Raw genomic sequence first — 21,622 nt, forward strand, 5'->3', positions numbered from 1 at the left:
TTCTTCTGCACAGGTTTTGATAAATCTCCCCCAATGTGTCCACCTCCATGTTTGATAGTTGGGGTGGTGTTCTTGGGGTCATTTGTCAGTATTCCTCCTCCTCCAAATATGGCAAGCTGATGCCAAAAAAACTTGATTTTGGACTCATCTGGCTGCAACGCTTTTACCCAGTTCTCCTCTGAATCATTCAGATTTACATTGGCAAACTTCATATGGACCTGTACAGGTGATTTCTTGAGCAGAGGAGCTTGTGGGCCCTGCAGGATTTCAGTCTTTCACAGTGTTGTGTGTTACCAATTGTTTCTTTGTGCCTATGGTCCCCACTGCCTTGAGATCATTGACGAGATCTTCCCGTGTAGTTCTGGGATGATTTCTCATAATTTTTATGATCATTAAAACTCCACAAGGGGAGATCTTAAATGGAGCTGACCAAGGGAGATTGATAGTTATTTTGTATTTCTATCATTTGTGAATAATGGCAACAACTGTTGTAAGCTTCTCACCAAGCTGCCTGGCAATGATCTTGTAGCCCATTCCAGCCTTGTTTAGGCCTCCAATCTTGTCCCTGACATCCTTGGATGGCTCTTTAGTCTTGGCGAGGGTGCAGAGTTTGCAAACTAATTAATTGATTCTATGGACTGGTGTCTTTGATTGATAGGGGATCAAATATTTATTTCACTGAGCAAAATGCAAATCAACTTATTGAAGAGTTGTTTTTTTTTTTAATGAGTTTTTCTGTATTTTTTTCTGTCTCTAACTGTTTAAATTGACCAACTATTAAAATTATAGATAATACAAGAGGTGTAGTCCGGCACTGCTATCCAAGGCAGACCAATCTAAACCGAAAGTCTGTAACAGTACACACAATTCAAGTGGTGCCCAGGGGTGCAATCCAACAGGTAGTAGATACTAACGTAAACCAGGAAGATAGAAAAGAAAAGGATGCACTCACCCGGGAGTCTTGATAGCAGAAGACTTTATTCAATCATCGTTACAATACATAGGCGGGTAGACGCAGGGGAGCGACCTCGCAGCTGCGAGGTCGTTCCCCTGCGTCTACTCGCCTATGTATTGTACCGATGATTGAATAAATTCTTCTGCTATCAAGACTCCCGGGTGAGTGCATCCTTTCATTTCTAGCTTCCTGGTTTATATTAAAATTATAGACTGATCATTTCTTTGTCACTGGATAAACAAACTAAATCAAATAATTTTTTCCTTCACTGTACACACACAGCATACATACTTTACAAAAGTGCACATTACTTGGCTGATACTAGTCGCTCCTGAGAGCCACAGAAAAAGTTAGATTGAGAAGACAAAAGTTACACAGCTTGTGGGGAGAAGGTGTAAATGTGTACCGTAGCTTCACTCTTGGACCTTACAGGGCTTCAAGCCGAGGACAAATTGACTGACAATGTAGACATCTTTAAGAAACCAGCACCCTATTGTTGGGCAGCTAGAATAGTTAGTACTTTCCGGGACAAACTGAGAGCCAACCAGATAATATTCCTCTTAGGAAAGCAAGAAAAGAAACTAGTAGTGATAAGCAGCAAGGGCCATATTCGAATATCCGATATTTTGCGAATATATGGATGAATATTCATCCTATGTTCACGAATTTTGCATATTCGCTATGTTCGTTTTCTTTTTCTTTTTTTCCCCATGCGAAAATTTGCATGAAATTCGCATAGGGCTCATGCGCGATTATATCTTTCACCTGAAAGAGAGGATCAGTGTCATTTGACTGGAAGTGCCAATATTCGTGAATATTTGCATATTCGCATAAATTCGCATCAATTTGCATATTCGCAAAAAATATATAAAAAAAAATAATCGTTATTATGAATATATATCACTATATTTGAAATATTCGCAAAATCCCGATATTCACTGTAAAAATTCGTATTTCGAAATATTCACGCTCAACACTAGCAACTAGTAAAACAAAATTGTCTAGAACAGAAACTGGAAGCTCCAGAAACCCTGTTGCACTTAAAGGGGTACTCCGGTGGAAACTTTTCTTTTTTTTAAATCAACTGGTGCCAGAAAGTTAAACGGATTTGTAAATTACTTCTATTAAAAAATCTTAATCCTTCCAGTAGTTATTAGCTGCTGAATATTACAGAGGAAATTATTTTCTTTTTGGAACACAGAGCTCTCTGCTAAATCACGAGCACAGTGCTCTCTGCTGACATCTCTGTCCCTTTTAGGAACTGTCCAGTGCAGCATATGTTTTCTATGGGGATTTTCTCCTACTCTGGACAGTTCTTTAAATGGACAGAGATGTCAGCAGAGAGCACTGTGCTCGTGATGTCAGCAGAGAGCTCTGTGTTCCAAAAAGAAAATAATTTCCTCTGTAGTATTCAGCAGCTAATAAGTACTGGAAGGATTAAGATTTTTTTAATTGAAGTAATTTACAAATCTATTTAACTTTCTGGCACCAGTTGATTTAAAAAAAAAAAGTTTTCCACCGGAGTACCCCTTTAAGTTGTTGTTAAAGAAGCTTCCCATCCATCAATTTGTTGGCTGTGCCTGTTTCACATTACCCAAGTGTCTGGGGTAGGTTTCTTATCTTCTGTAACATCTGTGCTCTATATATTTTTTTCTTCTTTCAGATCTATAATGCTTTCCCAATAATGAAATATTTCCTGAAAGAACCGGGACTAGTCATGAACAGGATTGATGAACTCAATGGAATTTTGAAGGTTCTCTTTAAGGAAGCAAAAGAAGTAAAATCTGAAGATTCTTTCAGGACATTCGCTGAAGCCTTCATGCAGAAAGATGAAAGGGTAAAGAGCTCGAATTTTCTGTGCAGGGAGTAATACTGTCCTCTACTGTGTATTTATTTATAGCTGTAAAACACTAGACAGCCCACAAGTTCAATATTCCAATGTAAAAGTTTCCCGTGTTGCAGCTACTGCCACTTTTTACCATATTTGACACATATCTTAAATTTACTTTTAAAGGGGTTGTGCGCTGCCCTGCCTTTCGGAGCTCTGCTCGCAGCGTCCGGAAGTTCATTACTCCGAACGCTGTGTGCGGGCTTCCGTTTTTACGCCCGGCCCCTCGTGACGTAACACTCGCCCCCTCAACCATAGACTTTCATTGAGGGGGCGGGCATGACGTCACGAGGGGCCGGGCGTGACATCACGGGGGGGCGGCCGCGAACACGGAAGCCCGCACACAGCGTTCGGATTAATGAACTTCCGGACGCTGCGAGCGGAGCTCCGAAAGGCAGGGCAGCGCACAACCCCTTTAATGTCTGCGCCACTAAAACAACTGCCATCTGATTCCAATATTTCTCCACTGGAAAAAGTAGCAGAGAAACACTGCAAAAAAACAACTTTTTTTTTATTTTTTGCATAAGTTTGCTTGTATTAGTCACAGTGCAGAAAAATTGTGCAAGAAAAAATTATTTGTCCTACCAGAGACGTTAAAGGGGTACTCCGCGCCCCAAGAGATCTTATCCCCTATTCATTAAATTAGATTACGACCACACACCCCACATGATGTCACGCTCTCCTTATCAATGCAAGTCTATGGGAGGGGGCATCACCAAATATATGCGGGCTTCCGTGTTCACGGCCACCCCCTTGTGACGTCACGCCCGGCCCCTCGTGACGTCATGCCCGCCCCCTCAATGAAAGTCTATGGTTGAGGGGGCAGGTGTTACGTCACGAGGGGCCGAGCGTGACATACATAGACTTGTAGCCACCGGTTTTCTAAACGAACGCCGGGTGCTGCAGGCAGATCACGGGGGTTCCAGTGGTGGGGGTACCAGCTGTGGGACTCCCGCGATCAGACATCTTATCCCCCATCCTTTGGATAGGGGATAAGATGTCTAGGGGTGGAGTACCTTTTTAAACATTATAGGAGCTGAGATAGCATGTTATAAGTGTTTTTCCAGTTTTCTTATAAAATGTCATGTTGATTACATGTAATTATGTATCTATGAACTTAAACATGTTCCCTAGAAAATACCTCATCAGAAAACTATTGAAAAAAGACACACAGGGGGAGATTTATCAAAACCCGTCCAGAGGAAAAGTTGCTGAGTTGCCCATAGTAACCAATCAGATCGCTTCTTTCTTTTTTCAGAGGCCTTTTAAAAAAGTAAAGAAGTGATCTGATTGGTTGCTATGGGCAACTCAGCAACTTTTCATCTGAACAGGTTTTGATAAATCTCCCCCATAATGTATAGAACATATCTATATGCATTGGTGGTCCAAGAAGTTATAAGGGCACTATATACATATGAATCAGTGGCCTCCTCATTGTCCTTATTGTAAAAACCACATGTTCAGGAAAAAAAAATATATGGCATTTTATCCCCCATTGTAGTCATCTTGTACTATTGCTTTCTGTCATGTTGATAATATCGCTATTCTGTGTCTTTGTCCTTTAGGAAATAGTAACCGATGAAAAAGAGAAATTCTTTACAGAAAAGCACTTGTTCGCTTCTGCATTTGATCTAATGCTGGGTGGGACAGAAACAACGTCCACTACAATACAGTGGGCTATTCTGCTCATGATGAAATATCCTGAGATACAGAGTAAGTGAAGGTTTATATACCTAGTTGTATTGGCATAGAGATTGGGAACTAGGCCAGGTTATATACCTTATGTAGCAGTACAGTGGTCCCTCAACATACGATGGTAATCGGTTCCAAATGGACCATTGCTTGTTGAAACCATCGTATGCTGAGGGATCCGTGCAATGTAAAGTATAGGACAGTGGTCTATAACCTGCCGACCTCCAGATGTTGCAAAACTACAACACCCAGCATGCCCGGACAGCCAACGGCTGTCCGGGCATGCTGGGAGTTGTAGTTTTGCAACATCTGGAGGTCCGCAGGTTGAAGACCACTGGTATTGGAGGTTATACTCACGTGTCCCCGCCGCTCCGGACCGTCACCGCTGCCCTGGATGTCACCCTCCATCGCTGTCGCCGCGTCCCCGGGGTGTCCCCGTTGCTCCGGCAAGGCCTCTGCTTCCCCTGCATCCTCGCTCTCCGTCGCCGCCATCATGTCGTTACGCACGCCGCTCCTATTGGATGACGGGACGGCGTGCGCAGCGACGTGATGACAACGATGGAGAGCGCCGACGATGCAGGGGATCCCGAAGAGGACGCGCCGGAGCCCCGAGGACAGGTAAGTGATTGTCAGCGGACCACACGGGGCACTGTAAATGGCTATCCGGTGGCAGCTGAAGCAGTCTGCGCTGCCGGATAGCCGTTTATGCGATGGCCCTGACATACAAAGGCATCATATGTTGATGCTGCCTTCAACATGCGATGACCTCTGAGAGGCCACCGTTTCTTGAAATGATCGTATGTCGGGGCCATCGTAGTTCGGGGAGGTCACTGAACTAGCAGTGCTGCTGCAGTACCATTTACCCACTATTGCAGGGCTTTTTAAACCAATTTGCCGTGTAGGAGTGCCTCAGAGCTGACACCATTAATATTGGTCCCAACCCCTCCATCTCAAGGAACCACACGCAAGCAGTACCCTGGACATAATGTGCTGTCATTCATGAGATTTGCAGTGCGATCATAGTCCTCTGGTAAGTCAGGAGTAAGTGACCTGGGTGCAAGGGTAAATAATATGATGCTATCTGTGTGGCACGTGGCCACCGGGTGAGTCTTTTGTGTACAGACTTAAGACCTTTGATGTCATCTGCATGTCACATAGGTGCTTGCTAAGTCCCTGGTGCTATCTTGGTTCTGGTGAGTCATCTGGTTGCAAAGGTAATAAGCTCTGTTGTGCCTGGGTACAGGGGTAAGTCCTATGATGCCCTGTGGGTGCTGGTTAGGTTCTCTGGGTGCCATCTGTGTCCTGGCTAAGTCATCTGGGTGCTGGGGTAAGTCCTCTGTTTTTCATCATGTTAATGCACTTTTGTGCCTCACTGTGCCTTCAGATGAACAAGGTTGAAAATAACTTCACCAATAGTTGACCTATCCATAACTTCATTCTTGTGGAATGTCCATGATGATGGTGCTAATAGTGGTAGCCAGACACTCTTGGGAATTAGAACAGAAAACTGTTTTTTTTTTTTTTACTCAAGTAATCTCTGTGCTAGAAAGTAACAGGGTACAGTCCCTGTGAGGCACAGAAGTTGCAGTTCATAGTACAGATTTTCATATTTTTACATACAAGGTTTTGGTCCCCTTGGTGTAGTAGCTAAATATGGTTGGCTCCTTGTGGTGAGACAGTTTTGTGCTACAGTGCCCTGTCACTTGGCACTAGAACTGGCCAAAGGCCCACTAAAAGGAAATAATTGCAGAAGGGCACTTGGTCACCTAAATCCTTCTGACTCTTTAGATGGTATTATTTTCCTCTTGGAGGCGGTATACAGATTTAAAATGTGTCTCTGGACTTGAAGCAGCTAGTGGGCGTAATAAAACGTTACATGATACTGTGAGAATTCCACTGTGAACAACCCAGGTTAACCTCACTATAAAAATAAAGAGGTGCGTTCAGTGCACAACTAATTAACCTGAGGTTAACCGAAAAAAAGACACCAACACCCAGAGGTGTCTAACATAGATAAACTAATGTATAAAAAGGAAGGTAACGGTCCTCTAAAGTTAAAAAGGTCCAAATGGATCCCTTACCACAAATAAATTGTCTTAACAATGGGTACTGCAAAATACAAATTTAATATCATATACATATAATAAAACAACCAAAACCTTGCCACAGGGCCTTGGGGTAGGCTGGAATTATAAAATTTTACAAGTATGAACAATAAAAAATAAAAAAAAAAGTACCACCAACCTTCTTACCACAATACTTACTTATATGCAAAAGTTGGTGGTACTTTTTTATTGTTCATACTGGTAATATTTCATATTTCAAGCCTACCGCAAGGGCCCTGTGGCAAGGTTTTGGTTGTTTTATTATATGTATATGATATTAAGTTTGTGTTTTGCAGTACCCATTGTTAAGGCAAATTACTTGTGGTAAGGGATTCATTTGGACCCTTTTAACTTTAGAGGACCGTTACCTTTCTTTTAAACCTCACTTTTTTTAACGACATTTGGAGATATTCTCCGGACGCTTTTATTCACAGTAGGACCGCACCCACCTGGAAAAAAAACTCAACAGGAATTAGCCAATGTCACAACAACATACCTTATAATACTCCACCACACATGGACGCAATTTTATTTTTTTCTGTCCTCTGTCCAGTTGGATATACAAAATTGTAGGATACAGTATAGGTATAAAATAGGATGTATTTATTCATACACAATAGCCCAGATTTATCAAACTGTGTGAGAGGAAAAGTGGAGAGATTTTCCCACAGCAGCCAATCACAGCTCAGCTTTCACTTTACCTCAGCTTGTTAGCTGAGCAGTAATTTGTTGCTATGGGAAAATCACTCCACTTTTTCTCTCACACAGTTTGATAAAACTGGGCCAATGTATATGGCATCTCCCTGCAGGGCCCTTGCAGCAGTGCCAATAGATAAATGCTAAAAAAATATATATACTAAAATCCAATAAAGTATATATATTAAAAAAAACTTGTATAAAACATATATGGAAGTCTGTATTATGCAATCTTAGAGTTGTATGCAGCCTTTGTGATTAAACTGTGTGCAAATGGTGTGCACATGCTGTGTGTAGTCCAAAGTATAAAAGTCCATGATTTATGCAATCTGTATTGCTCAGAGAGGCTTACGGTTCTTGCAATGGTAACTATGTAACTGTGAAAATGTACATAAAATGATGGTTACAGGACTGTGCAGCTCACCCGTCTTGCCGTGGTCCCCCGGAGCTCTCCCTACTTACCCGCTGCGGCTTCCGAACCGGACGCCTGGTCGCTTCCTGGAGTGGCGAGTCGTCAGTGCCGGTGAGCCAAGCGACTCTGTAGAATGGAGGTTGCTAAGATTCTATCCAGCATAGCAAAGGGTAACAACAGACAGTTGGATCCTCACTGCTCCAGCAGAAAGATTTGTCTTAAAGGGGTAATCCGGTGGAAAACATTTTTTTTTTTTTTTTTTAATCAACTGGTGCCAGAAAGTTAAACAATTTAAGTACTTGCTGGGAAGCTGTGAGGACTTTATGACTTAATATCTTCACCATCCCTGGGGGCACAAACCCCTTGGTATGATGAGGATAATGATTTAAGCATATATATAACACATTGCCAATCATTGCTAAAATCTGCTGATTGGTTCCCTTTAAGAGTGTTTCTAAGAGATAAAGCATTTCCAGTTTAAAGCTTTGCCTTTCGGCATCCCCAAGGGTGTTTACAAAGTTGGCGATAGCTATTGTAGCATCTTTAAGGCTTCAGGGAATTCAAATAATTCCCTTCCTAGATGACTGGCTGCTGATCGCAGCCTCCCCAGATCTGCTTTTCCAGCAAATTCAAACCACTCTGAGACTTCTGGAGGAATGTGGTTTAATCCTGAATGTAGCAAAGCTTGATCTAGTTCCTGCAAGGTGGAAACGTTTTCTGGGATTAATTCGGGATTCAACTGTTGAGAAGGTCTTTCTTCCCTCAGAGAAACAAAGCGTGATTATACTGGACGTGAGACACCTAATAGAGGATCCTTATGTATCTATCAGAGAGGCTATGAAGGTTTTAGGTCTCATGACGGCCGCTATAGAAGCAGTACCAAGGGCCAAAGCTCACATCAGGGAGCTCCAGTAAGAAATATTGCAAAGTTAGAATCGCTGTCCAGGTTCTCTTTCAGACCATTTTTTCCTTTCAGACCAGACTTGGGGGACTCTTCATTGGTGGTTGAAGGAAGAAAACTTGGCTCGTGGCAACAACTTTAAGATGCTGGAACCATGCATAATAACAACAGACGCCTCCAAATGGGGGCGGGGCGCACACTTCAAGAGTCACTGGATCCAGAAGTCATGGTCTTTGCAAGAACTGCAGTTTTCTTCCAACCTAAAAGAGTTTAGAGCCATTAGGTTAGCAGTCATACATTTTACTCCTTTAATCAGGAACAAGCCAGTGCTGGTCCAGTCGGACAACTCAGTCTCAGTGTATTACCTGCAGAAGCAAGGCAGCACAAGGTCTCCAGCTATTCAGAACGAGTGCAGAATGCTGAGGCTATGGGCCGAACGTCATCTGTCATCCCTGTCAGCAGTGCACATAAGAAGGGAGCTGAACTATCAAGCGGATTTACTCAGCCGGCAAGTCTTAAATACCAATGAGTGGGAATTGAACCCAAAATACTTCTCTCAAACAACCAGCAGGTGGGAGTGTCCCCAATGGGACATAATGGCCACCAGACAGAACAGAAAGTTTCAGAGATTTTGTTCACTTTACAGCAGAGATCGGCCAGTCCACATAGATGACCTCATAATGAGTTAGAAGGAACTTTACATCTATCTCTATCGATACCTCTGATGAGTTGTGTTTTGAACAAAATAATCCTCAATAAGTCTTCAGTCCTCCCTGTTTTGGTCCCCCAGGGATTGGTTCCCATTGTTGTTCCGCCTGTCACCGGGGAATTACTGGAAACTGCCAAGAGTGCCAAGAGGCCTGTTCTATCAACATCTCGACTGTCTACATTTAACAGTGTGGATTTTGAGGGAGCAAAGTTTAATGACAGAGGTTTGTCAGACGAGGTCATAGAAACTCTGCTGTCTACTCATAAACTCTCTTCTAACATCGTATACTCTATGGAGGAAGTTTACGTAATGGAAGATGGACAAGGGTGATCCTGTGATTTCTCTTCCGCTCGTTCTCCAGTTTTGCAGGAGGATATCTTGAAGGGGCTAATGCCCAACACGTTGTGGGTCCATCTAACAGCTATCAATGCCTTTACAGATGGTAAATTCGCTGGACAACCTCTGATTGCTTGTTTCTTTAAAGCGTTGAAGAACCTTAGACCAACAGTTTAGCCTCCAACTGCTGCCTGGGATCTAGCTTTGGTCCTAAAAAAAGCTCACTCTGCCTCCCGTTGATCCTATGTCGGAAGCAGACATCAAATAGGTCTCATATAAAGCCTTATTTCTTGTTGTAACCTCAGCCAAGCATCTGGGAGAACTTCAGGCCTTATCTTCAGCTTCTCCATACACTAAATTCACGCAAGATGGTGTCTTACTCAGAACTGTTCATTCTTTTGTGCCAAAAGTGGCTTTGGGTGCAAACATCAATAGAGAAATGTTTCTTCCTAATTTCTGTCCTTCTGAAGATGAAAAAAGCTATCTTCAGTCATTGAATTCAGTTCTGTTGAATTATTTAGAAAGAGTGAAGGAATTTTGTCTGGATGAGAACCTGTTCATTCAATTTCCAGGACCAAGGAAAGGTAAAAAGGCAGCGAGGGATATGCTGGCAAGATGGATCAAGACAGTCATCTTGGAAGCCTACAAGATGGAAGGTAAAGTTCCTTTGAGAGCCCATTCAACACGTGCTACCTCTACCTCCTGGGCCAAAAGGGCGCAAGTGCCTCTGATAGACATCTGCAATGTTGCATCCTGGTCAACGTCCTCCACGTTCATCAACCATTATCGTCTCAACATCCAGGCAAAGAGTCCAGCCTTCAGTACCAGGGGTTTGTCTGCTGTTTTTCAAGATTAAACCCTCCCTTATTTAGTAGCTAGTGAGCATCCCTTCTGTGCTGCCGAATGTCGATAAAGAAAGTTAAAATTATTCTTCCTGTAATTTTCCTTTCTTTGAGACAGAAGGCAGCACATATAACCCACCCAATAAATGATTTATGCATATGTGAAAAGAGTCTAATTATTTACACAAATGCGTCCAGGTGTGGAGTATTATAAGGTATGTTGGTGTGCCATGGCTCCTTCCTGTTAAGTTTTTTTCTAGGTGAGTGGTCCTACTCTGAATAATAGAGGCCGGGAATATCCCTTCTGTGCTTCCTTCTGTCTCAAAGAAAGGAAAATGATGGTAAGAATAATTTTAACTATATCTCCTTCTCCTGTCCTGACCAAACTAGGCTTGTTCATGTTCTCTGGGATGAGAGGGCTAGATTTAGTGATTTCTCTCACAAGGTTTCTAGCGGCCTATGTTTCAGAATAAATTAACTGATAAAAGGAATATCATAATTATTTTTGTATTTTCCAGAAAAAGTCCAAGAGGAAATAAAAAATGTGATAGGACTTGAGCGTCCTCCAAGATGGGATGACCAGAAAGTCCTTCCATACTGCTTGGCGGTGGTCCATGAAGTTCAGCGCTTTGTTAACATCTTCCCGTACTTACCACATGCCACACCCTCAGATGTCCATTTCAGAGATTACTTCATTCCCAAGGTAACTCTAAATGTTGTAGGGACTATTACAGGAATTTAGGTGCACTACTGTGGTAGATGTAAACAATAACATTGGCTGTCCCTCAACACTGATGTTAAAATTGAGACATTAGCCAGTATATCCTTGTAGGAAGGACATAACTGAGCCTGCACACCAACACTAAGGTTTCTCAAGTGGCACGGGACCTAACACTAAACCTACCTGTGCGTAATAAGCAAAACCAGGGGCCAGCATTAGGCCGACTCACAGCTCCTCCCAAGTACCCTCCAGTGTGGCTGAGCACACATACAATGGGAGGAGGGAGGCAGACTACAAGCCCCACCTAAGTTGGCTGATATAGTTGCCGGCCTCACAGGTGCACCTTAATGCTGCCTGGCAGATGTTCAAGGCGTATTACATCTGGAGTTTACACACCTCCAAGTATAAAGTTTAAACAACAACAAAGACATGGTCTCAAATGGCTGGAGGTGCTCAACCCCAAATGCAGTTGTGCATTTATACTGGGGGAGCAGATAAACCGACCAAAAAATATTTCACATTGTTACACTATTTTTATAACCTAGAAAATGACCTGTTGTTGACCTCTACATGATTTCAGTGTATAATACACTCTTTTTCAAAAAAAAAAATGCACGGCATGCAGTTAAGTATCATTCAGAATTGTAAATGATTACAGTTGTGGTCCAGTTAGAAGTAAAAGTACTACCTCTGCTGTCATAAAAATAGGCTCTCAGAGGCTACTTTGGGGCAGTGTTCCTCTAAGATGCATTCTAAGACATTTTGCCCAGATAACAGACTTTGATAGGGAGTTTATCATTTGACTGAGAGAAGCAGGATGATGATTTAGACTAATTGTTCGACATCCAAGCCATTCTAACAAATCTGATATCAGTTGTGGAGAGCAGTAGTTACATGAGGGTATACACACAGCAAGCAGGATCCGGGTGGCCTAGACAGATCGCCAGTAGAGAGGATCCTTTGATTCACCAGTAAGCTTGAGCAGCTCCCACAGTTTGCATGTCCACCATCCAGACACAGGTGAAACCTTCCTTACACACCCCTGTCTCTGCCCAGATTATTTCTTGGTACTTAGCAAAAGGAAATTTGGTTTCACAGTGCCCGTAAGTGTTCTGCCAAATATGGAGGCCTGATGTGAGTGCTTCAACCCTGCCTTTGCTTTAGAGTGACACAATGCCCCAATTACTGTGATGACCTGGGGAACCATCAAAAACAACAGTCAGTCACCTCTAGTAGTGATACGAGGACACTAACAGCTCAACAACATGTGCAGGACATCCTGTAGCCACATGTGTTGCCTTTAATGGCTTCTAGCTGGCATTTATCAGAAGGATAATGCTTGCACACACAGCAAGGGTCTCCCTGTCTCTGTAGGATTGCAACGCTTCCTTGGCCTGCCAGTCACCAGATTTATAACCAATCGAGAATTTAGTGCAAGCCAGCATTTGCAACCTACAAGTGTGCAGGATCTACAGGCCCAGCTGCTACATCTATGGGCAATTGTGCCTCAGGAAACCATATGGAACCTGTATGCCTACATGCCCTACCATATCTCCCAAGAGGGTACTAGAACATTCTATTAATTGTATAGTTTTTCCCAATAAACAAGTCAAGATCTTCAGAAATAAATGGATATGCACTAACTTTGTATCCTTAGAATATTTTACCAACTATAATTAGGTTCTGCACACCAGTTTAATAGCATACAGAAGTCACAATTGTTTTGCACAAACATTTTCAACTTCTTGCCTTTCTGCTTCCCCTATGCCACTTTTAGAAAAAGTGATGAGGCTTAGCAGAACGGGGTATGACCTCCAAGAGCCTAGCTGATTTTTCAATACTTATGTAAGAATTTGGCATATGGTATGTCAGAAATTTACTCCAGCATATAGCCGGAGTAGATTTCTGAGGACTGTGCAGCATCACATCTTCAGCTAGCCTGTTTTTACTTGCTTGAGACACCAGTCATTATAATTTCCTCCCATAGTATATGGCATGGACAGAATTAAAGGCATTCTTCTCTAAAACGTGGTTTCACAACCTGCGGCTTCAATGACAGCCTCTAAGTGTTTGCAAGATTCCTTTTCCCAATAGGAAACTTTATCTCCCCTAAGATTTTCAATTGGATTAATATCAGGTTTATTGCTGATCACTGTAACAGAGTCTGTTCTTTACTTCTCAATCATTCTTATGTACGTGTGCATTTAAGACCTTATTCTGCTGTAGGACCCGTCTGATTCTTATTAATATAACTCAAACCTTGTAGGCTTCTCTCATCAATTCTTTCCTTTTGTCCACAGCCTGGAAGGTTCTTGATCGCTGTATGAGTAGTTAACTTCTCAAAAATCAACTGGTGTCAAAAAGTTAAACAGATTTGTAAATGACTTCTATTTAAAAATCTTAATCCTTCCAGTACTTATCAGCTGCTGTATGCTCCATAGGAAGTTCTTTTCTTTTTGTATTTCTATTCTCTCTGACCACAGTGCTCTCTGCTGATACCTCTGTCCATGTCAGGAACTGTCCTAAGCAGGAGAGGTTTGCTATAGGGATTCGCTCATGCTCTGTACAGTTCCTGACATGGACAGAGGTGTCAACAGAGAGCACTGTGGTCACACAGAAATTAAATCCATAAAGAATTTCTTCTGGAGCATACAGCAGCTAATAAATACTGGAAGGATTAAGATATTTTAAAAGAAGTAATTTGCAAATCTTTTTAACTTTCTGGCACCAGTGATTTAAAAAAAATAGTTTTCCACCAGGGTACCCCTTTAAGGCCAAAATGGTCCGAGTCCATAAGTGGTTAAGCACCAAAATCACCATTCATAGGCTGAAAAAAGTCATGTGAGCGCAGGCAAGGTAGGGACAAGTCTAATTCATAACTAATCACAGGTTAGTCCTGTTTTGTCCTTTAGTTCAAACTAAATACAGGGACCATAAAATATGTGCTGTCATTGCTTTTCCAGATTTTCTTATTTTGTTATTTTTGTGTCCTGTGCTTTTTTGTATAAAAAATATCAGTTTACCGTATATACTCGATATAAGCCGACCCGAATATAAGCCGAGGCCCCTAATTTCACCCCAAAACCTAGGAAAACTTATTGACTCAAGTATAATCCTAGGGTGGGAAATACATCATCCCCCCGTCATCACCCCTCCCCCCCCTGTCATCATCCATTATCCCCCCCTCCACTTTCATCATCCATCTCCCCCCCTTCCCTGTCATCATCCAGACCCCCTGTCCATATCACCCCCTGTTATCATCCAGACCCCCCCCCCTATCGTTGTCTTCTCACCTCCCCAGTTGTTGCTCTAGTAGCTGCAGGGACCATCCGGGGAGGCTGGGGAGGGTGAGCCAGGCCGTCTATCTTCACTGCAGGGACCATCCGCATTCCAGTGGGGAGGGTGAGCCGGTCTGGGCCGTCCATCTTCACGGGGAGGCCCTCTTTTCTGCTCCGGGCCATCCCCAGACTAGTGACGCTGCATTGACACCGCCGCGCAGGGACGCTCCTGACGTCTCATGTCTGCTGCACACGGACGTCCCTGCGCGGCGGAGGCCTCCATGCAGTGTCACTAGTCTGGGGATGGCCCGGAGTGGAGAAGAGGGCATCCCGGTGAAGATGGATGGCCCGTCCCGGCTCAACCTCCCCACCGGAATGGCGATGGTCTCTGCAGTGAAGATGGAGGGCCCGACTCTCTGCACCCCCACCACCGGTATACCTAAAGAGGTTCACTCGAGTATAAGCTGAGGGGGGACATTTTCAGCACGAAAAATCGTGCTGAAAAACTCGGCTTATACTCAAGTATATACGGTAGTTAAATGCCTTGGATATGCATAAACACTTTGGGGGAGACTTATCAAAACCTGTCCAGAGGAAAAGTTGCTGAGTGGCCCATAGCAACCAATCAGATTACATATTTCATATTTCAGAGGCCTCTTCAAAAATGAAAGAACAATCTGATCGATTAGTTGCTATGGGCAACTGGTCAACTTTTCCTCTGCACAGGTTTTGATAAATCTCCCCCTTTATTTCAGAATATAGTTCAAATTGTGTTCTAAACATTAAATACCACTTTAGCAATGTCTGACAGCTTTAATAATACACGTTTCTTATCTTGTATTAGGGAACCACAGTGATCCCTCTGTTCTCATCTATTCACTACGATGAGACCCAATGGGAGACTCCCAAACAGTTTAACCCGAATCATTTCTTAGATGCCGCTGGCAAGTTTTTAAAGAAAGATGCATTCTATCCATTCTCCAAAGGTGAGTAGATCCAGTGCAGTCATTTATTATTATCATGCCTATACCAGATGAGAATTTTATGTGTAAGTAGAGTAAAAGACATTTAGCAATCATATCTATAATAATCATATCTATAGATAATTTACAGTCATATGCAAAAATGTAGGCACCCCTAACCATGTTAATGAATTTTATTTATAAATAATTCGGTGTTTGGGTCAGCAATTTAATTTTGAGCTATCAAATATCTGAAAGACGCAGTAATATCTTAGCAGTGAAATTAGTTTTTTTTTAGTTTTTTTTTATAAAAAGATGGACAGCCCGCTTCAAATCACACCACAAATGTTCAGTGATATACAGGTCTAGGGAATGCAATGGCCATTTCAGAATATTGGACTTGTTCCACTGCATAAATGCCAGAGTGGATTTTGAGCAGTGTTTGGGTCATTGTCTTGTTGAAATATCCAGCCCTGGCGAAATTTAAACTTTGTGACTGATTCCTCTACATTGTTCTCAAGTATCTGCTGATATTGAGTGGAATCCATGCAACCCTCAACTTTAACAAGACTCCCAGAAACGGTACTGGCCACACAGCCCCACAGCATGATGGAACCTCCACCAAATTTTACTGTGGGTAGCAAGTGTTTGTCTTGGAACTCTGTGTTCTTCTATGCATGCATAACACCTCTTATAACCAAATAACTCCAACTTTGTTTCATCAGTCCACAGCACCTTCTTCAAAAATTAAACTGGCTTGTCAAAATGGGGGTTTGCATACCTGCTGATCCAAATAGCTAATCCAAATCCAATCAAATATTTATAAACGAAAAATTATGGAAATTGTCAGGGTGCCTAAACTTTTCTATGTTACTGTAGATACAGTCACACTCTATTTATGAGTATGTTTTCACATTTAGGAGTTTTTTTAGTTCAAAGTAATAAAAAAATGTAAAAGCAGAAGTATTAGTTTCAAATCATGGCCTTCATTTTTGTGACATTTCTAGATTTCCCTCCAAAAACTGCATCAACTGCCGGGAGCTCGTGACGTCATAGCCTGCACCCTCAAGACGTCACGCCCCACCCCCTCAATGCAAGTCTATGGGAGGGGGCATGACAGCAGTCATGCCCCCTCCTATAGACTTGCATTGAGGGGGTGGGGCGTGACATAATGAGGGGGCGGGACTATGACATCACAAGCTCCCGACGCCGGCTCCAGCGTTCGGAACAGTTTGTTCCAAACGCTGAGCAGCAGAGTACCTCTTTAACTATTCCTTTACCATATAGGGAACCGTCCCCATGGGATATTATGTAATTTTTTGGGTCCAAAATAAATATAAATATATAAATATCTTAACATATCCTTATAGCAGTCAGCATATCAGAGTTCAATTTTTCTGATCTTTTTCTGAATTCCCTGCATAGACATTGAGTTGAATGATATAATTCTGCTTGCCTGCAGCCAACACTAGGGGGAGCCTATAAGCTTACTGCATATTGTCCAATGATTAAATATAATACTAAAACTGTTTGCACACAGCTCCCCTAATGGTGGAACCAGTTCTGTTGTGTTTCTTTAATATCAGTTTACAAAACCTGGATACTAAGTTTTTATCTGGTTACATAGGGCGCAGAGTGTGTGCTGGAGAGAGCCTGGCCAGAATGGAGCTATTTCTTTTCATCATTGGAATGCTACAGAAGTTCACCTTCACTCCTCCTCCAGGAATGACTGCAGATGACATGGACATCACTCCAGAAGCAGTTTTTACCTTACGACCAAAGAATTACAAAGTTTGTGCAATTCCCAGACAGTAAGCAGTTTGCTACATTGTCAAGAGGGAGTTGCTGAGGGAAGGAAACGCTTAGAGGGTGCAGATTTAGCCATTGCATCCTGGCCAAAATTCCTAAATGCCAGTTCTATACATAAGAAATGGTAGGTGTAGGGTTGTCATAGGCTTTGCATTGCAACAGGTATGCTTCAGCCGCCATGTATTAGTATACTTAAATATATCCGCAGACCAATGCCACTGCTGAGCCCAACAAAAACTATTGAGCACTTACAATGGTAATTTTGTGATGGTCCAAAAGATGGTCTTATAGTGGATGCAAAACAAAACAGTGTTACTGTCCATAACAACGAAGCATGATGGATATTAACCCCAAATCTATCCAGAAACACAGGATAATCACCATTATTAACACCCCTACACTGTAATAATTCACTGCTCAAAAAAATTTATGGGAACACTTAAACAACACAATGTAACTCCGAGTCAATCACACTTCTGTGAAATCACACTGTCCACTCAGCAAGCAACACTGATTTACAATTAATTTCCCATGCTGTTGTGCAAATGGAACAGACAACAGGTGGAAATTATAGGCAATTAGCAAGACACCCCACAATAAAGGAGTGGTTCTGCAGGTGGTGACCACAGACCACTTCTCAGTTCCTATGCTTCCTGGCTGATGTTTTGGTCTAGTGGTAGCATGAGACACAGTCTACAACACACACAAGTGGCTCAAACAGGGTTCAAATGAACAAGACGGCTCACCTTCACTGCAATCCCCACACTCAGCGCGGACTAGCCGACAGTGCCTCCGGCCTAATACTGGGAGCAAAAGACTTGATGTCCAGTGAGGTAGGATGCAAAATAGGATTTCTTTATTGAGGACACATGGTCAGCACATAAAATAAACGCGTTTCGGGTCAGACAGGACCCTTAACCCCTTAAGGACGCAGGACGTAAACGTACGTCCTGGTGCGGTGGTACTTAACGCACCAGGACGTACATTTACGTCCTGTGCATAACCGCGGGCATCGGAGCGATGCCCGTGTCATGCACGGCTGATCCCGGCTGCTGATCGCAGCCAGGGACCTGCCGGCAATGGCCGATGCCCGCGATCTCGCGGGCGACGGCCATTAACCCCTCAGGTGCCGGGATCAATACAGATCCCGGCATCTGCGGCAGTACGCGATTTCAATGAATGATCGGATCCCCTCACCTTCCTCCTTCCGGCTCCCGGCGTCTCCTGCTCTGGTCTGAGATCGAGCAGACCAGAGCAGAAGATCACAGAGAACACTGATCTGTTCTATGTCCTATACATAGAACAGATCAGTATTAGCAATCATGGTATTACTATGAATAGTCCCCTAAGGGGACTATTCAAGTGTAAAAAAAAAATTTAAAAAAATGTAAAAGTAAAAGTAAAAAAATAGTGAAAAATCCACTCCCCCAATAAAAAAGTAAAACGTCATTTTTTTCCTATTTTACCCCCAAAAAGCGTAAAAAATAAATTTAATATACATATTTGGTATCGCCGCATGCGTAAATGTCCGAACTAGTAAAATAAAATGTTAATGATCCCGTACGGTGAACGGCGTGAACGTAAAAAAAAAAGTTCAAAATTGCTACTTTTTTCATACACTTTATTTAAAAAAAATTATAAAAAATGTATTAAAAGTTTTTTAGATGCAAATGTGGTATCAAAAAAAAGTACAGATCATGGCGCAAAAAATGAGCCCTCATGCCGCCGCTTATACGGAAAAATAATAAAGTTAGAGGTCATCAAAATAAAGGGATTATAAACGTACTAATTTGGTTAAAAAGTTCGTGATTTTTTTTAAGTACAACAATAATAGAAAAGTATGTAATAATGGGTATCATTTTAATCATATTGACCCTCAAAATAAATAACACATGTAATTTTTACCGTAAATGGTACGGCGTGAAAACGAAACCTTCCAAAATTAGCAAAATTGCGTTTTTCTTTTTAATTTCCCCACAAAAATTGTGTTTTTTGGTTGCGCCATACATTTTATGATATAATGACTGATGTCATTACAAAGGACAACTGGTCACGCAAAAAACAAGCCCTCATACTAGTCTGTGGATGAAAATATAAAAGAGTTATGATTTTTAGAAGGCGAGGAGGAAAAAATGAAAACGTAAAAATTTAACCCCTTAACGACGCAGGACGTATATTTACGTCCTGCGCCGGCTCCCGCGATATGAAGCGGGATCGCGCCGCGATCCCGCATCATATCGCGTCAGTCCCGGCGCTAATCAACGGCCGGGACCCGCGGCTAGTACCACACATCGTCGATCGCGGCGATGTGCGGTATTAACCCTTTAGAAGCGGCGGTCAAAGCTGACCGCCGCTTCAAAAGTGAAAGTGAAAGTGACCCGGCTGCTCAGTCGGGCTGTTCGGGACCGCCGCGGTGAAATCACGCCGTCCCGAACAGCTGATCGGACACCGGGAGGGCCCTTACCTGCCTCCCGGTGTCCGATCGGCGAATGACTGCTCCGTGCCTGAGATCCAGGCAGGAGCAGTTAAGCGCCGATAATGCTGATCACAGGCGTGTTAATACACGCCAGTGATCAGGATGAGAAATCAGTGTGTGCAGTGTTATAGGTCCCTATGGGACTTATAACACTGCCAAAAAAAATGTAAAAAAAAAGTGTTAATAAAGGTCATTTATCCCCTTCCCTAATAAAAGTTTGAATCACCCCCCTTTTCCCATAAAAAAATAAAACAGTGTAAAAAAAATAAAAAATAAACATATGTGGTATCACCGCGTGCGTAAATGTCTGAACTATAAAAATATATCATTAATTAAGCCGTACGGTCAATAGCGTACGCGCAAAAAAATTCCAAAGTCCAAAAAAGCGTATTTTGGTCACTTTTTATACCATTAAAAAATGAATAAAGAGTGATCAAAAAGTCCGATCAAAACAAAAATCATACCGATAAAAACTTCAGATCACGGCGCAAAAAATGAGTCCTCATACCGCCCCGTACGTGGAAAAATAAAAAAGTTATAGGGGTCAGAAGATGACATTTTTAAACGTATAAATTTTCCTGCATGTAGTTATGATTTTTTCCAGAAGTGCGACAAAATCAAACCTATATAAGTAGGGTATCATTTTAACCATATGGACCTACAGAATAATGATAAGGTGTAATTTTTACCAAAATATGCACTGCGTAGAAACGGAAGCCCCCAAAAGTTACAAAATGGGTTTTTTTTTTTCGATTTTGTCGCGCAATGATTTTTTTTCCATTTCGCCGTGCATTTTTGGGTAAAATGACTAATGTCACTGCAAAGTAGAATTGGCGACGCAAAAAATAAGCCATAATATGGATTTTTAGGTGGAAAATTGAAAGGGTTATGATTTTTAAAAGGTAAGGAGGAAAAAACGAAAGTGCAAAAACGGAAAAACCCTGAGTCCTTAAGGGGTTAAGGGGTTAATCATGGTCCTGTCTGACCCGAAACGCATTGGTTTTATGTGCTGACCATGTGTCCTCAATAAAGAAATCCTGTTTTGCATCCTACCTCGCTGGACATCAAGTCTTTTACACAAGTGGCTCAGGTAGTGAAGCTCATCGAGGATGGCACATCAATGCGAGCTGTGGCAATAAGGTTTGCTGTGTCTGTCAGCGTAGTGTCCAGAGCATGGAGGCACTACCAGAAGACAGGCCAGTACATCAGGAGACGTGGAGGAGGCTGTAGGAGGGCAACAACCCAGCAGCACGACCCCTACCTACCGTGGAGTGTGTCAGCAGTTCCTGCAAGAGGAAGGCATTGATGCTATGGACTGGCCCGCCTGTTCCCCAGACCTGAATCCGATTGAGCACATCTGGGAAGTCATGTCTTTAGTCCAGGTCTGGGAGGACATCCCTCAGGAGACCATCCGCCACCTCATCAGGATCATGCCCAGGCGTGGTAGGGAGGTCATACGGGCACGTGGAGGCCACACACACTAATGAGCCTCATTGTGACTTATTTTAAGGACATTACATCAAAGTTGGATCAGCCTATAGTGTGGTTTTCCACTTTGATTTTGGGTGTGACTCCATATCCAGACCTTCATGGGTTGATAAATTTGATTTCCATTGATCATTTTTGTGTGATTTTGTTGTCAGCACATTCAACTATGTAAAGACAAAAGTATTTCATTCATTCAGATCTAGGATGTGTTATCTTAGTGTTCCCTTTATTTTTTTGAGTAGTGTAATAATTATCATCTTTACAGCTTTCATATAGCATCAATATGTTCTGTAGCACTGCAATACAATACATATACAGATAAAATCAGACAGAACAGAGAATCAAACTATTC

At 42.4% G+C, this 21,622-nt stretch overlaps 1 protein-coding gene and 1 long non-coding RNA gene across 2 annotated transcripts in view; one reads left to right on the forward strand and one right to left on the reverse strand.

The window, feature by feature from the left end:
• LOC130285206 (uncharacterized) overlaps positions 1–7,225 on the reverse strand; it is a 45,646-nt gene extending 38,421 nt beyond the window's left edge. The window contains exon 1 of the long non-coding RNA XR_008847293.1: positions 7,137–7,225. This is a non-coding gene — a long non-coding RNA (uncharacterized LOC130285206). The remainder of the gene's footprint in view (positions 1–7,136) is intronic.
• Positions 1–21,622, forward strand: part of LOC130285203 (cytochrome P450 2W1-like) — a 32,657-nt gene that overhangs the window by 5,375 nt on the left and 5,660 nt on the right. The window contains 5 exon segments of the mRNA XM_056536526.1: positions 2,619–2,792; positions 4,409–4,556; positions 11,055–11,239; positions 15,380–15,521; positions 17,125–17,308. Of these exon segments, the coding sequence (XP_056392501.1) occupies positions 2,619–2,792; positions 4,409–4,556; positions 11,055–11,239; positions 15,380–15,521; positions 17,125–17,308 (833 nt within the window).

This window comes from Hyla sarda, chromosome 8, assembly GCF_029499605.1.
Source record: "Hyla sarda isolate aHylSar1 chromosome 8, aHylSar1.hap1, whole genome shotgun sequence".
NCBI lineage: Eukaryota > Metazoa > Chordata > Amphibia > Anura > Hylidae > Hyla > Hyla sarda.